Genomic DNA, 14,198 nt, shown 5'->3' on the forward strand with positions numbered 1-14,198 from the left:
TGATTAGTGGGGCTGGACAATGAAGACAAGTGGGACACTCAGGGAGGCTGAGATTCTAGCTGCTTGTGGAGAACAGGTATACTTTACTGGCCCTCCTTCAGACAAAAGCAAAGCAGGCAGTTTGAAAGACTTCCCAGCAGCAGGAGGAGCGCCAGAGGGGCAAGGGTTACACTGAGCCAGAGAAAGGGCAGGTAGACAATACCTTTCCAGCCCACCCTTGGCCCAGTAGGTTGGGAATTCTGGAGAGCCCCAGACGTTCCATCTCCTTGCCCATAAAGCAGTCCTCCCTGCAGTGTGTGGCCTGCAATAGCCCACTTGGCCTGGCAGTGGTGTCAGACTTGGCTGCTGGATAGGCAAAGGGATACCCTCCCAACTTTCTTGGCCCTGTTTTGGCCCATCCAGGGAACTGCCTGTGGGAGCCAGCTGTGGGTGCTCCTTCCTCCAGGCAGGTGCCGGTCCCGCAAGCATGCGGCCCCTGTCATTACTGCAGGCCAGGCAACAGCTCCGCCCATAGCAACTCCAGCAGTGCAGCAGCAAGGCTTCTCCTTGCATATGTGACCAGCTAACAGCCCACCTGGCCCAGCAATGGTGTCAGACTTTGCTGCCAGATAGGTAGAGGGAAACCCCCTCTGACCCCCCTGACAGCTTTCTCAGATGCGTTTCAGCCCAGCCAGGGAACTGCCAGTGGGAGCCAGTTCTGGGAGTTTATTTCTCCTTGGTGGAGCCAGAACCTGCACAGCAAGCCTGGGCAGACACACACACCAGCCTGCACACCCCACTAACCCTGCAGCCCTTGCCACTGCTGCAGCCGAGGCAGACAGTGGCCCCGTCCACAGCAACTTCAGCAGAGACTTCTGTGCTGATTACAGTGGTGGGCCAACAGTCTGCCTGAAATCAGATCACTACAAGCCAGACAGAAAGGTACCCTGCCCGTTGCATGCAACAACTAGGGCTTCTGGGCACTAGAGGGAATCTCCTCCATAAAACTATTACTCAGTAGGAACAGTGGAAAAATGAGGAGGCAGAGGAATTTATTCCAAACAAAATTACAAGAAAAAACAGAAAGAGGGCTGAATGAAACTGAAATCACCAGGCTTCGTAATAAAGACTTCAAAGTAAAAGTCATAAGCATGATTAAAGATCTACAAAAAAATACTGAAGATCTCAGGGAGGACCTCAACAAAAAGAAGACCAGCAAAAGAGCCACTTAGAACTGAATACATATCTGAAATGAAAGATAAAATGGAGGGATTTAATAGACTTTCACAGTTTGAAGTTCTAAATGACTTGGAAATTAGGGAGCAAAAAATCAATGTAGCCAAATAACAGAAAAAAGAATCTCTAGGAATGAAGAATAAGAGAGCTGTGTGACCAATCCAAGCTGAACAATATTCACATAATAGGGGTACCAGAAGGAGAAGAGGAAGACAAAGGGATAGAAAGCCTCTTTAAGGAAATAACTGTTGAAAACTTCCTTAAACTGGTGAAGGAAATAGACACTGAGGTCATGGAAACACAGAGAGCCCCTAGCAAAAGGAACCTCAGGAAGACAACAACAAGACATACAATAATTTAAATGGTCAAGATCAAGGACAGGAGAGAATATCGAAAGCAACCAGAAAGACAAAAAAGATTACTTATAAAGGAAACTCTATCAGGCTATCAGCAGACTTCTCAGCAGAAACTTCACAGGCCAGATGGAAGTGTCATGATGTATTTAACCTGATGAAAGAGAGGTCCTCCAACCAAGAATACTCTACCCAGCAAGATTATCATTTCAATTTGAAGCAGGGATTAAAACAGTTTTCAGATCAACAGAAATTGAAGGATTCACCACCACTAAGCCAGCCCTGTAGGGTATGTTAAAGCGACTGCTGTAGATAGAAATGTTTGTAAGGCCAAGTAGCTGTCACCTGTGAAAATAAACCCACAGGAAAGGTAGTAGACCAATTAATTACTAAGCAGCCACGAAACTAAATCAACTCACAAAATCAGTTAAGGGATACACAAAAACTGTAGAATATGACACTTAATGCATAAAGTATGGAGGAGGAAGAAGAAGGTGGGAGAAGTATTTCTAGATTGTGTTTGAAATAGAGTAATCCATCAATTTCAGGTGGACTGCTAGATAGTAAGGAAGCTATCCTTGAACCTTTTGTAACTGCAGATCTAAAGCCTGCAATAGATACACAAGAAAAAGAAAGAAAATCTAATCTCAACACTAAAGAATCCATCAAATAATAAGAGAATAGTATAAGAGAGGAAAGCAGAGAGGAGATATAAAAACAACCAGAAAACAACTTTAAAAATGGCAGTAAATACATATCAATAGTCACCTTAAATGTAAATAGACTGAATGACCCAATCAAAAGAAATAGAGTGGCAGAATAGATAAAAGAAAACAAGATCCCTCTGTATGCTGCCTACAAGAGATTCACTTCAAACCCAAAGACATACATAGACTAAAAGTGAAGGGATGGAAAAAGATAGTTCATGCAAATAATAGGGAGAAAAAGGCAGGAGTTGCAGTATTTATATCTGACGAAGTAGATTTCAAAATAAAGAATAGCAAGAGACAAAGAAGGACATTATATAATGATAAAGGGGTCAGTCCAACAAAGGAATATAACTGTTATAAATATCTGTGCACCCAATATAGGAGCACCTAAAAATGTGGAACGAATACTAACAGAATTAAAGGGGGAAATAGACTGCAACACATTTATTTTAGGAGACTTTAACACACCACTCACATAAATAGATCAGCCACACAGGAATTAAGTAAACAGAGGCACTGAGCAATACATTAGATCTAATGAACTTAATAGATATCTACAGAACATCCACCCAAATGTTCTTCTTAAGTGTTCTCAGGTGTACATGGAACGTTTTCCAGAATAGATGACATACTAAACCACAAAAAGAGACTCAATAAACTTAAAAATTGTATCAAGCAGCTTCTTAGACCACAGGGGTATAAAATTGGAAATAAATTACACAAAGAAAACAAAGTCTATAACACATGGAGTCTAAACAGCATGCTTCTAAATAATCAGTGGATCAGTGACCAAATTAAAACAGATCAAGCAATACATGGAGACAAATGAATAGAACGGCTCAACAGCCCAAAACCTGTGGGATGCAGCGAAGCCATTTCTGAGAGGAAGGTACATAGCAATACAGGCTTATCTCAATAAACAAGAACAATCCAAAATAAACAGTCTAAACTCACAATTAACGAAAGCAGAAAAAGAACAAATGAAGCCCAAAGTCAGTAGAAGGAGGGACATAATAAAGATCAGAGCAAAAATAAATAAAATAGAGAAGAGTAAAACAATAGGAAAAAATCCGTGAAACCAGGAGCTGGTTCTTTAAGATAATAAGCAAGAAAGATAAACCCCCAGCCAGACTTAATCAAGGAAGAGAGTGTACACACATAAACAAAATCAGAAACAAAAAAGGAATATCACAACGGACGCCACAGAAATACAAACAGTTACTAAGAGAATACTGTGAAAAATTATATGCCAATAAATTGGACAAACTAAAAGAAATGGACAAGATTCTAGAAAAACACGACTTTTCAAGACTGACCCAGGAAGAAACAGAAAAATGTGAACAGATCAATTACCAGCAATGAAATCAGATTGGTAATCAGGAAACTGCCTAAAAACAAAATTCCTGGTCCAGATAGCTTTGCAACTAAATTTTATCAAACATTTTAAGAAGAACTAATATTCATCCTTATTAAAGTATTCCAAAAAGTAGAAAAGGAGGGAATACTTCCAAACTCATTCTACAAGGCCAGCATTGCTCTAATACCAGAATTACAGGCCAATATCCATGATGAACATAGATGCAAAAATCCTCAACAAAATATTGGTAAACCAAATCCAAAAATACATCAAACAGAACATCCAGGGATGCAAGGTTGGTACAATATTTGTAAATTAATATCATATATCACATCAACAAGAAGGATAAAAACCACATGATCATCTCAATAGATGCTGAAAAAGCATTTGAGAAAATTCAACATCCATTCATGATAAAAACTCTCAACAAAATGGGTATAGAGGATACATACCTCAACATAATACAGGCCATATACAACAAACCCACAGCCAACATCATACTTAATAGCAAAAAGCCAAAAGATTTTTCCTCTTAAGATTGGGAAACAAGACAAGGATGCCCATTCTCACCACTTTTATTCAACATAGTACTGGAGGTCCTAGCCACAGCAGTCAGACAACACAAGGAGATAAAAGGCATCCAAATCGGTAAGGAAGAAGTTAAATTCTCACTATTTGCAGATGACATGATATTATACATAGAAAACCCTAAAGACTCTACCAAAAAACTATTAGAACTAGTAACTGAGTTCAGCAAAGTTGCAGGATGCAAAATTAGTACACAGAAATCTGTTTCATTCCTATATAGTAACAATGAATTAGCAGAAAGAGAAATCAGGAAAACAATTCCATTTACAGTTGCATCAAGAAGAATAAAATAACTAGGAATAAACCAAACCAAGGAGGTGAAAGACCTATACTCTGAAAACTACAAGACACTCATGAGAGAAATTAAAGAAGACACCGAAAGATGGAAATCTACCCCATGCTCATAGATAGGAAATATTAATATTGTCAAAATGGCCATCCTTCCCAAAGCAATTTACAGATTCAATGCAATCCCTATCAAAATACCAACAGCGTTCTTCAGTGAACTAGAACAAATAGTTCTAAAATTCATATGGAACCACAAAAGACCCCAAATAGGGAAAGCAATCCTGAGAAAGAACAACAAAGGTGGGGGGGATTATCCTCCTTGACTTGAAGTGCTACTACAAAGCTACAGTAATCAATACGGCTTGGTACTGACACAAGAACAGACTCACAGATCAATGGAACAAAGTGGAGTGCCCAGATATAGACCTATGCATATATGGTCAATTAATATATGATAAAGGAGCTATGACTATACGATGGAGAAAAGACAGCCTCTTCAACAACTGATACTGAAAAAACTGGACAAGCTACATGTAAGAGAATGAAACTGGGTTATTGTCTAAATACATAGACAGAAGTAAACTTGAAATGGTTCAAAAACCTGAATGTAATTCATGAAACCATAAAACTCATAGAAGAAAACATAGGCAAGAATCTCTTGAATATAAATAAACATGAGCAACTCTTTCCTGAACTCATCTCCTCGGGCAAGAGAAACAAAATGAAAAATGAACAAGTGGGGTAACATCAAACTAAAAACTTCTGTATAGCAAAGAATGCCATTAGCAGAACAAAAAGCCTTCCTGCAATATGGGAGAATATATTTGTAAATGACTTATCCAATAAGGTGTTAATATCCAAAATACATGAAGAACTGATATGCCTCATCCCAAAAAACAAATAACCTGAACAAAAAAAATGGGTGGAGGACCTGAGCAGACACTTCTCCAAAGAAGAGATACAGATGGCCAACAGGCACATGAAAAGATGCTCCACGTTGCTAGTCATCAGGGAAATGCAAATTAAAACCACAATGAGATATCACCTCACACCAGTTAAGATGGCCACTATCCAAAAGACAAGAAATAAATAGTGCTGGCAAGGATGCGGAGAAATGGGAACCATCCTACACTGTCGGTTGGAATGTCAATTGGTGCAACCATCATCGAAAGCAATATGGAGGTTCCTCATAAACCAAAAATAGAAATACCTTTTGACCCAGTAATTCTACTCCTAGGAATTTTCCTGAAGAAAGCAAGATCCCTGATTTGAAAAGACATATGAATCCCTATGCTTATTGCTGCACTGTTTACAATAGCCAAAATACAGAAGCAATTTAAATGTCCATCAGTAGATGAATGGATAGAGAAGATGTGGTACATATACACAATGGGATATTATTCAGCCATAAAAAGAAAAGAATTCCTGCCATTTGCAACAACATTGATGGATCTAGAGGGTATTATGCTCAGTGAAATAAGCCAGGCAGAGAAAGACAAATAAATACTAAATGATTTCACTTATTTGGGGACTCTACAAACAAAGCAAAACAGAAGGAACAAAATGGCAGTAGATTCATGACACTAAGAAGGGACTAGCGGTCACCAACGAGGAGGGTGGAAATGGGGGAAGGAGATTTAGGGCATGATAATTCTCAATCACAATATAGGTTGGTCATGCGAATGGTACTACAGCATGGAGAATAGGTTTAATGATTCTGTAACATTTTACTACGTTGATGAACGGTGACCATACTAGAGGGGGTGAAGGCTTGATAATATGGGTGAATGTTGAATCACTGTGTAGTGTATTTGAAAGAACATCAGATTGTGAATCAATGATTCTTTGGTTAAAAAAAAAATCATTATGTAATCTGCCAAATAGTTAAGCAGACTGATGTCATGAATGAATGAATGCTTTTGTTAAGTACCCCCCATGAAAAAAAAAGCTACTTATCTTATAAAGGTTTGATATCCAGAACATATAAAGGACAAATCAATAATGAAGTGACAACCTCAGTTTAAAGATGGACAAAGGAGTTAGACATTTCTCCAGAGAGGATATACAAATGGTCAGTAAACATATGAAAAGATGCTCGACATCATTAATCATTGGAAATCAAAAGTACATTAATGGTCTACTTCACACCCATTAGGGTTGCTATTTAATTTAAAAAAGGGAAAATAGATGTTTGCACAGGATGTGGAAAATTGGAACCCTCATACTTTTGCTAGTGAGAATTTAAAATGGTGTGGCCACCATGTAAAACTGTCTTCTGTTTCCTCACAAAGTGAAATAGGCTTACCATACACCTCAGCAGTTTCACTTCTAGGTATATGCCAAAAGGAATTGGAAACAGCAACTCACAGTAGCCAAAGGGTAGAAACAACTCAAACGTTCATCAGTAAATGAATGGATAAACACAGTGTGATAGAATCCTACATTGTAATATGTTATTGCTTAATGAATACAAAGTTTCTGCTTGAGGAGATGAGAAACTGACTTGTACATCATTGTGAAATTAATGCCATTGAATTGTACACCTAAAAGTTTAAAATGTCAAATTCTATGATACATATTTCTAAACACAATTTAAAGATAAAACCTATTTTTAAAAGTATATCAGAGTCAATGTAGGTTTATCAGTCATAACAAATGTAGCACTCTGGTGGGGGATATTGATAATTGTGGATGCTGTGCATATGTGGGGCCAAGTGTATATGGGAAATACTCTGTTTTGCTTCCTCTTAGTTTTGCAAAGAGCCTAAGAGTGCTTTTTCAAGAAAGTTTTTTTTTTAAGAAATAGCCTTTTAAGAAAATGTTTAATATGGCTAATTTTATGTTATGTGTATTTTACCACAGTTATGAAATAGATACCAGCATATACTGGAAAGAGCTGGACTTTTCTTCCCAACTGTACAGCAGAAGATTTGTGCCCTTAGACAAGTTATTTAACATCTCTGAAGACCGATAATTGTTTTCTATAAAATAAGAAAAATAGGGATGATAATAGCTACCTTGCAGAGATACATGAGGATTAGAGTTGATCATGTAAAGGGCTTTAAAGAATCCCTAATACACAGCAAGGGCTCAATAGTTGGAAAGCCCCTATTACTGAAAATTTTGTTTGTTTGTAGTTATCTATAATGTATTTGTTTATTCAGTATTTCTTCCACAATTACAATTCCCACTGACCACCACTAAATTATTAATATTTTTAAACTTTGTTTTGTTTTGTCTTACAGGCAACAATTGGTATTGATTTTTTATCAAAAACAATGTACTTGGAGGATCGAACAGTGAGTAATTTTTTAAGTGAGCAATTTTCTACAACACTCCAGGATAGAAAAATATTAACAAAGTTATAATCAATGATTGTCACCATATGAAGTAGTTAGCAAAGTTTCCGAAGTTGTTTTACAGGTCTTGAGATAAACTTATTACAGAGTACTTAGCATGCTGACTTTATCCCCAGGTGAAATCCAGAAAGGAGAAAAAGCCAAGTTATTTGTAAAACCTTGATGGCTCTAGATTTTTACACAGAATTTGTCATCTTAATTTGGGAAAATTATAATAAATAGGAATGAGATAATTAAACAAGAAAGTAGAGCTGCTGAAGACCTTTTGAATCTCACTTTTAAGACAGTCTCAAAAATTTCACTTAATTATCACACAGTTTGTGAACTTCAAGGTTTTATTCAAAGTGACTGTGAATAGAAAGAAGTAATTTGTATTTATGTGTTAGATTTTTGTCTTCTGTCTTCTGGAATGTTCCCTTTAGGTACTGTGAACTTCTGTAGTCGACTCTACTATCCCTTGAAGAGATCCCTGTTACCTGAACAGTGACTATCTTAAGTGCAATATTTTGGGATCTGTACCCAAAACATTATTTTATCTGTAATACTATTTCTTATAAGTGTCTGAGTTTTTTCTTTTGGATGTTCTCTTTTATGTTTTAATATATGGTACGCCATTTCTTAAAATTTGAAAACTTAGAAATTGCTTTATAATGATAAAAGAACTTAATGCTTGTTGTCATGCTTTGCTTCCTCAAATATAGATGGGAAAAAGTAAGAAAGTGAAATTTTTATGGAGGTTGCACAAAGATATTTCTTTTGTTAGAGTATTTATAATACTCTGGGAAGAAATGTGTGGGAGAAACACAAGCGCAGTATTAAAAATACCCAATTTCAAAGTGTTCTGGACTAAATAGAAAAGAGACACCTTTTAGCTTCAGAGAGGCTTTCAGAGAAGCATTAATTCTTTTACTCTGATAGCCTGGGCTGCTCACTGACATTTACCTTCATTTTCCTCTTTTATGCTTACTATTTGAACAGCAGAGTCTACTTTTTGCTATCTGGAAGGCATAGTATTCTAAGAAAGGTTATAGGAAGCGGGGAGAAAAGGAAGCTATATTTCTTAGTCTGTGAAATCTTTCCCATTGCCATTTTTAAGTTATGTACCTTCAGAGCAAGCAGATTTTTTTATATTACTTACTCCTTTTGAAAAAAGAAAGGAGTTTTTTGTTATTTTCATTCCTCCATCCCTGCAACCTATTTGCATGAATCTCCTTTTTACCTCCTTCCCACCCTTGCCCTTTTAAAAACATTATTTCTTTTTTTCTTTTTAGTATGAGTCTGTTTTTGTTTTTGTTTTTTTTTTATTTATTTTTTCCCATCCCACAGATCAGGCTGCAGCTGTGGGATACTGCGGGTCAGGAACGTTTCCGTAGCCTCATTCCCAGTTACATCCGTGATTCTGCTGCAGCCGTAGTAGTTTACGATATCACAAGTAGGTATTTTACAATGGGTTGACCTTTCTTATCTTTCTTGCTTGTTTGACTGATTTTGTTGTTAGGTACGATTGCAATTATGGGACACAGCAGGTCAAGAGCGGTTCAGGAGCTTGATTCCTAGCTACATTCGTGACTCCACTGTGGCAGTTGTTGTTTATGATATCACAAGTGAGTGGGGGGAATTACAAATTTCTAATCTTCTTTCACCCTTTAGCTTAGCTGCATGCATGTACTTGTCTCGTGCTTGTTTTCTGTACTGGCATGTAAAAATAAGTTTAATCATAGCAAACTTTATTACAGACCAGCTAGGTCAGAAGTATTTGCTTTGGTGTTTGTACCAGTATGCTTTATTTCTTCTGTGCCCTGGAAATTTTCCTTTGGGTCCGATTGTGAATCCTCTCCAAGGCTTTCTTAGTATCCTGTTATCCCTAAGCTACACCATAATTATAGTTGGAAGAATGTCTCCTTTTTCATTTCACTTGATTTCAGATTTGTCTGAAATCTGCATTTATGCCTCTTGCCAAGTTTTCCAAGGCTTCTGTTGAGGCTGTTAAAAATTTATGCTAGCCAACTTTTCTCTGCTTTCCCCTTCTAGCCATCCTTTCTCTAGAGGGAAACAGAGGAAACATGATGTGCGGTTTTCTATTAATCATTTCATTTGAATCATATCTGGATTCTGTGACTGATATACTTACTTCATTCCTAACAAACTGCATTTTCATTTCTCCAAGAAAACATTCTAAATGGGAGACTAAAACAAATAGCAGTGTTCTTTTTTCTTTTCCCTAAAACCTGAATAATGCCTTTGACATTTTAAGTGACCATAAATAGAGCATTCATTGGTGACAGAGAAATGTTCTCTGATTAAATTGTCTCTGTAAATTGGTTTATGTTATATATTAGGTAATACTAGGTAGGCATCATTCCATATAGTGGTCCATAATTTATAGGAAAGCCAGGATAGTGCTGCTTCTTGGACTTCTCTAAAAACATTGTATATACAATATTGACTTAGGCTTATAATACTATTCCTATATATTTTTGTATATTCGCTCAACCAGAATTCATAGCTGCTTAATAATTATAATGGCAAAATTAAAAATTAGAAGTTTGCATTCAGAGATTTTTTTCTTTCTGTTTTGGTTAGGTTCTATATGCAATCTTCCTTTTCTTAAAGCTTTACTTTGGGTTGCTACATGTCTAAATAAATGTATTTCATTATTGTGCAGTGACAAGTTTTGCAGCTTTAAAATGTTTGTGCTTACTTTAACCAAATCAAGTGAAACCTGGGGTGTTTTTCTTTAAAAATTGTGCAAATATGGTTAAAATATTAGTAATATTAAAATATTACTATATACTGAATATTAAAATAGAAAGCATTAAACTATATAAAATATTAGTAAATTGCTTTCTTTAACTTTTAGTAAAAAGTATTGAGGTGCTTAACTTAAAATCCAATGCTAGAAAAGATGACTTTTATTATAAGTGATTCTGGTGCTTTAGGCTAATAACGTTCAAATTAAAGTGATCACAAACTGAATAAGCAGTGCAAACAGAGTGGTGTTGACAGCTTTATAGAAATTATCTGGATGTGTTGGGACTTACTGGCTGACATACTTTTGGAGATGCTTTCTTTGTCATGTTTGGTATGTGTAAGTAATCAAAAAATCATTGTGGCAATGTAACACTATATTATCTGCCATAGCTGTCCTTACATTTTAAAACGTTTTTTAAAATTTACGTACAGTACATTGCACTCACATAGTCAAGTACAAAATTTCAAAGTACTACAAAAGGAACTTTGAGGATTTGATTTTTTCAATTTGTTTTCATTACTGACAGTCATACTCAGATAAAATGGAGTTACGTTGCAGGCACATTGAAAGTGGTTCCTAATGTGCCAGTCTCCTTCCAGTTTCCAGGGCTTTTTTTCTTTCTTTGGTCCATCACTTGGGGAAGCATTTGCAATAACACTGATCTCACTAATCTCTCTGTCCACCCTCCTATACCAGATGTTAACTCATTCCAGCAAACTACAAAATGGATTGATGATGTCAGAACAGAGAGAGGAAGTGATGTTATCATCATGCTAGTAGGAAATAAAACAGATCTTGCTGACAAAAGGTATGGAGTGATTTTTGTATGTTTGGTTTCTTTGTTAAGCAGCCTGTTGTTTTTGTTACTAAAGAATTGTTTTGAAAGAAGACATTTAATCCTTAAGTTTATATCCCTCTTTTCTTTAGTAAGGGAACCTGAAACATAAATTAAAAGTTAAACTCATTCATTAAAAGAAAATGTGTTTTTTTGTTTGATGTAAGCCCCTGTGTAAATACTTTCGTGTAAGATTGTTTTCACATTAAACTGGTAACTATTTTGACCATTTCTTAGCCCTGATAAATATGAATAGTGTTCTGTTACAAAACAAAATTTTTTTTTTTTTTTGAGAGGGCATCTCTCATATTTATTGATCAAATGGTTGTTAACAACAATAAAATTCAGTATAGGGGGGTCAATGCTCAATGTACAATCATTAATCAATGTCAAGTCTAATTCTCGTCAGTCTCCAATCTTCTGAAGCATAACGAACAAGTTCTTACATGGTGAACGAATTCTTACATAGTGAATAAGTTCTTACATGGTGAACAGTACAAGGGCATTCATCACAGAAACTTTCGGTTTTGATCACGCATTATGACCTATAAACAATCAGGTCAAATACGAATATTCGTTTGATTTTTGTACTTGATTTATATGTTGATCCCACATTTCTCCCTTTATTATTATTATTATTTTTATTTTTAATAAAATGCTGAAGTGGTAGGTAGATGCAAGATAAAGGTAGAAAACATAGTTTAGTGCTGTAAGAGGGCAAATGTAGATGATCAGATGATCAGGTGTGTGCCTATGGACTAAGTATTAATCCAGGCTAGACAAGGGCAGCAAAACATCCACGGATGCAGAAGATTTCTCTCAAAGCAGGGGGGGTGAGGTTCTGAGTCTCACCTCTATTGATCCCCAGATTCTCACCTGATGGCCCCCCTGCGACTGTGCCTGTCTTAGGTTGTTCCTCCCTTGAGGAATCTTACCCGTCTCTGGCTAACCAGTCATCTTCTGGGGCCATACAGGGAAATGTAAAGTTGGTAAGTGAGAGAGAAGCCATATTGTTTGAAAAGGTTAGCTTTTTACTTCTTTGCAGATTTATGCCCTGTGGCTTCTATGCCCAGCACTTGTCTCGAGGTATCTTTACCACCTGGAGGAATTAGGATACTCGGTAAATTCGATATGAGGCACGAATTCTATTTAAGGGTTGTAATTAGGAAGGAAGAAGAAAAGCTACAGATGTAGCATATGGAAGGAAACATGGGAGGATTGATTATTTCTTTCACATATCTTCTTGTAGAGTACTTTAAGTATGTATAGGTTTTAAACTACTAACTTAATTTGCACACACATATTAACATAATAGGAATATGGTGACATAAACAAAGCAAATCTATAATTACCATCCATCTCCAGTGAAGCGAAGAAAACCATTTAGGCACCCTAGGCATTTGTGAAAATTTGTCTATGATATGATGGATATTGTTCAACTGTACTTGAACCATCAGACAAATTAAAGCAGCCCATTTCTGGGATCTGTTCACATCCCATATGTTCTTTTAACCGTAGATAGTCTATAGTCATGAGATTTTGGAGTGCTACAACTTGCACCCCTCCCAACTCCTGGTTGAGTTCCAACAGTACAGATCCGGTCAAATTCGTTGTCTCACTGTATGCACATGCCAGCCTAGACATCTCCCTCCTCATTCCTATGGCAAGTCCAGGAGATGGTGGGCTGGATGCAGCCACAACCGCAGCATCGTCCGCATCCCTGTGGAGGCTTTTTGATGATCATCCCCCTGGCACAAGTCCTTCAGAGAGTGCTGATGCCGGAAGCTCCTCCTCATATCGTATCTTAGTTCATTTTCTGGGTATCCAAGCTAGGCCTTGATCTTCTGCATAGAAACAAACAGACCCTTTGCCCACACTTTGACATGCCCTCTGTACCACTGTGCAGAACTCATTGGAGGTCAGCACACAGTAACTGCTTTTTTTTTTTTTTTTTTTTTATTAAGAGAAAGGAATATTATCAGAAAAGAGTACCTCCATAGCTGATCATCTGACACGCTTTAAGTGATCAACATTAAGGATATTTAAAGCATGCGTTGATCTTTGATTTACCAATACTTTTATCCTATCAAGGAGTAATCCCCCTTTTCTTTCTTTCTTTCTTTCTTTATTTATTTATTTTTTTTTAATTTTAATCTACACTCACATGAAGAATACTATGTTTACTATGCTCTCCCCATATCAGGTCCCCCCTAACAACCACATTACGGTTACTGTCCATCAGGTTAGCAAAATGTTGTAGAGTCACTACTTGTCCTCTCTGTGTTGTGCAGCCCACCCTCCCCTTTCTCCCCCCCCCCATGCATGCTAATCTTAATACCCCCCCCCTTTCCCCCCCCTCTCCCTCCCTCCCCCCCCCCCCTCCCCAGTTCCTTTCCCTTTGGTACCTGTTAGTCCATTTTTGGGTTCTGTAATTCCACTGCTGTTTTGTTCCTTCAGTTTTTCCTTTGTTCCTATACTCCTCAGATGAGTGAAATCATTTGGTATTTCTCTTTCTCCGCTTGGCTTATTTCACTGAGCATAATTCTCTCCAGCTCCATCCATGTTGCTGCAAATGGTTGGATTTTTCCACTTCTTATGGCTGAGTAGTATTCCGTTGTGTATATGTACCACATCTTCTTTATCCATTCATCTACCGATGGACATTTAGGTTGCTTCCAATTCTTGGCTGTTGTAAATAGTGCTGCGATAAACATAGGGGTGCATCTGTCTTTCTCAAACTT

General features: G+C 37.1%; 1 protein-coding gene across 4 annotated transcripts in view; it reads left to right on the forward strand.

Moving 5' to 3' along the window:
• Positions 1-14,198, forward strand: part of RAB6A (RAB6A, member RAS oncogene family) — a 118,267-nt gene that overhangs the window by 54,811 nt on the left and 49,258 nt on the right. The window contains exons 3-5 of one of the 4 annotated variants that reach the window (XM_037026280.2): positions 7,757-7,810; positions 9,197-9,302; positions 11,319-11,430. In XM_037026280.2, the coding sequence (XP_036882175.1) occupies positions 7,757-7,810; positions 9,197-9,302; positions 11,319-11,430 (272 nt within the window). Of the gene's footprint in view, positions 1-7,756; positions 7,811-9,196; positions 9,303-9,368; positions 9,475-11,318; positions 11,431-14,198 lie in introns of those variants that run through there. The other 3 variants (XM_037026279.2, XR_005063403.2, XR_005063402.2) reach the window with 3 other exon arrangements.

This window comes from Manis javanica, chromosome 11 (assembly GCF_040802235.1).
Source record: "Manis javanica isolate MJ-LG chromosome 11, MJ_LKY, whole genome shotgun sequence".
Lineage (NCBI taxonomy): Eukaryota > Metazoa > Chordata > Mammalia > Pholidota > Manidae > Manis > Manis javanica.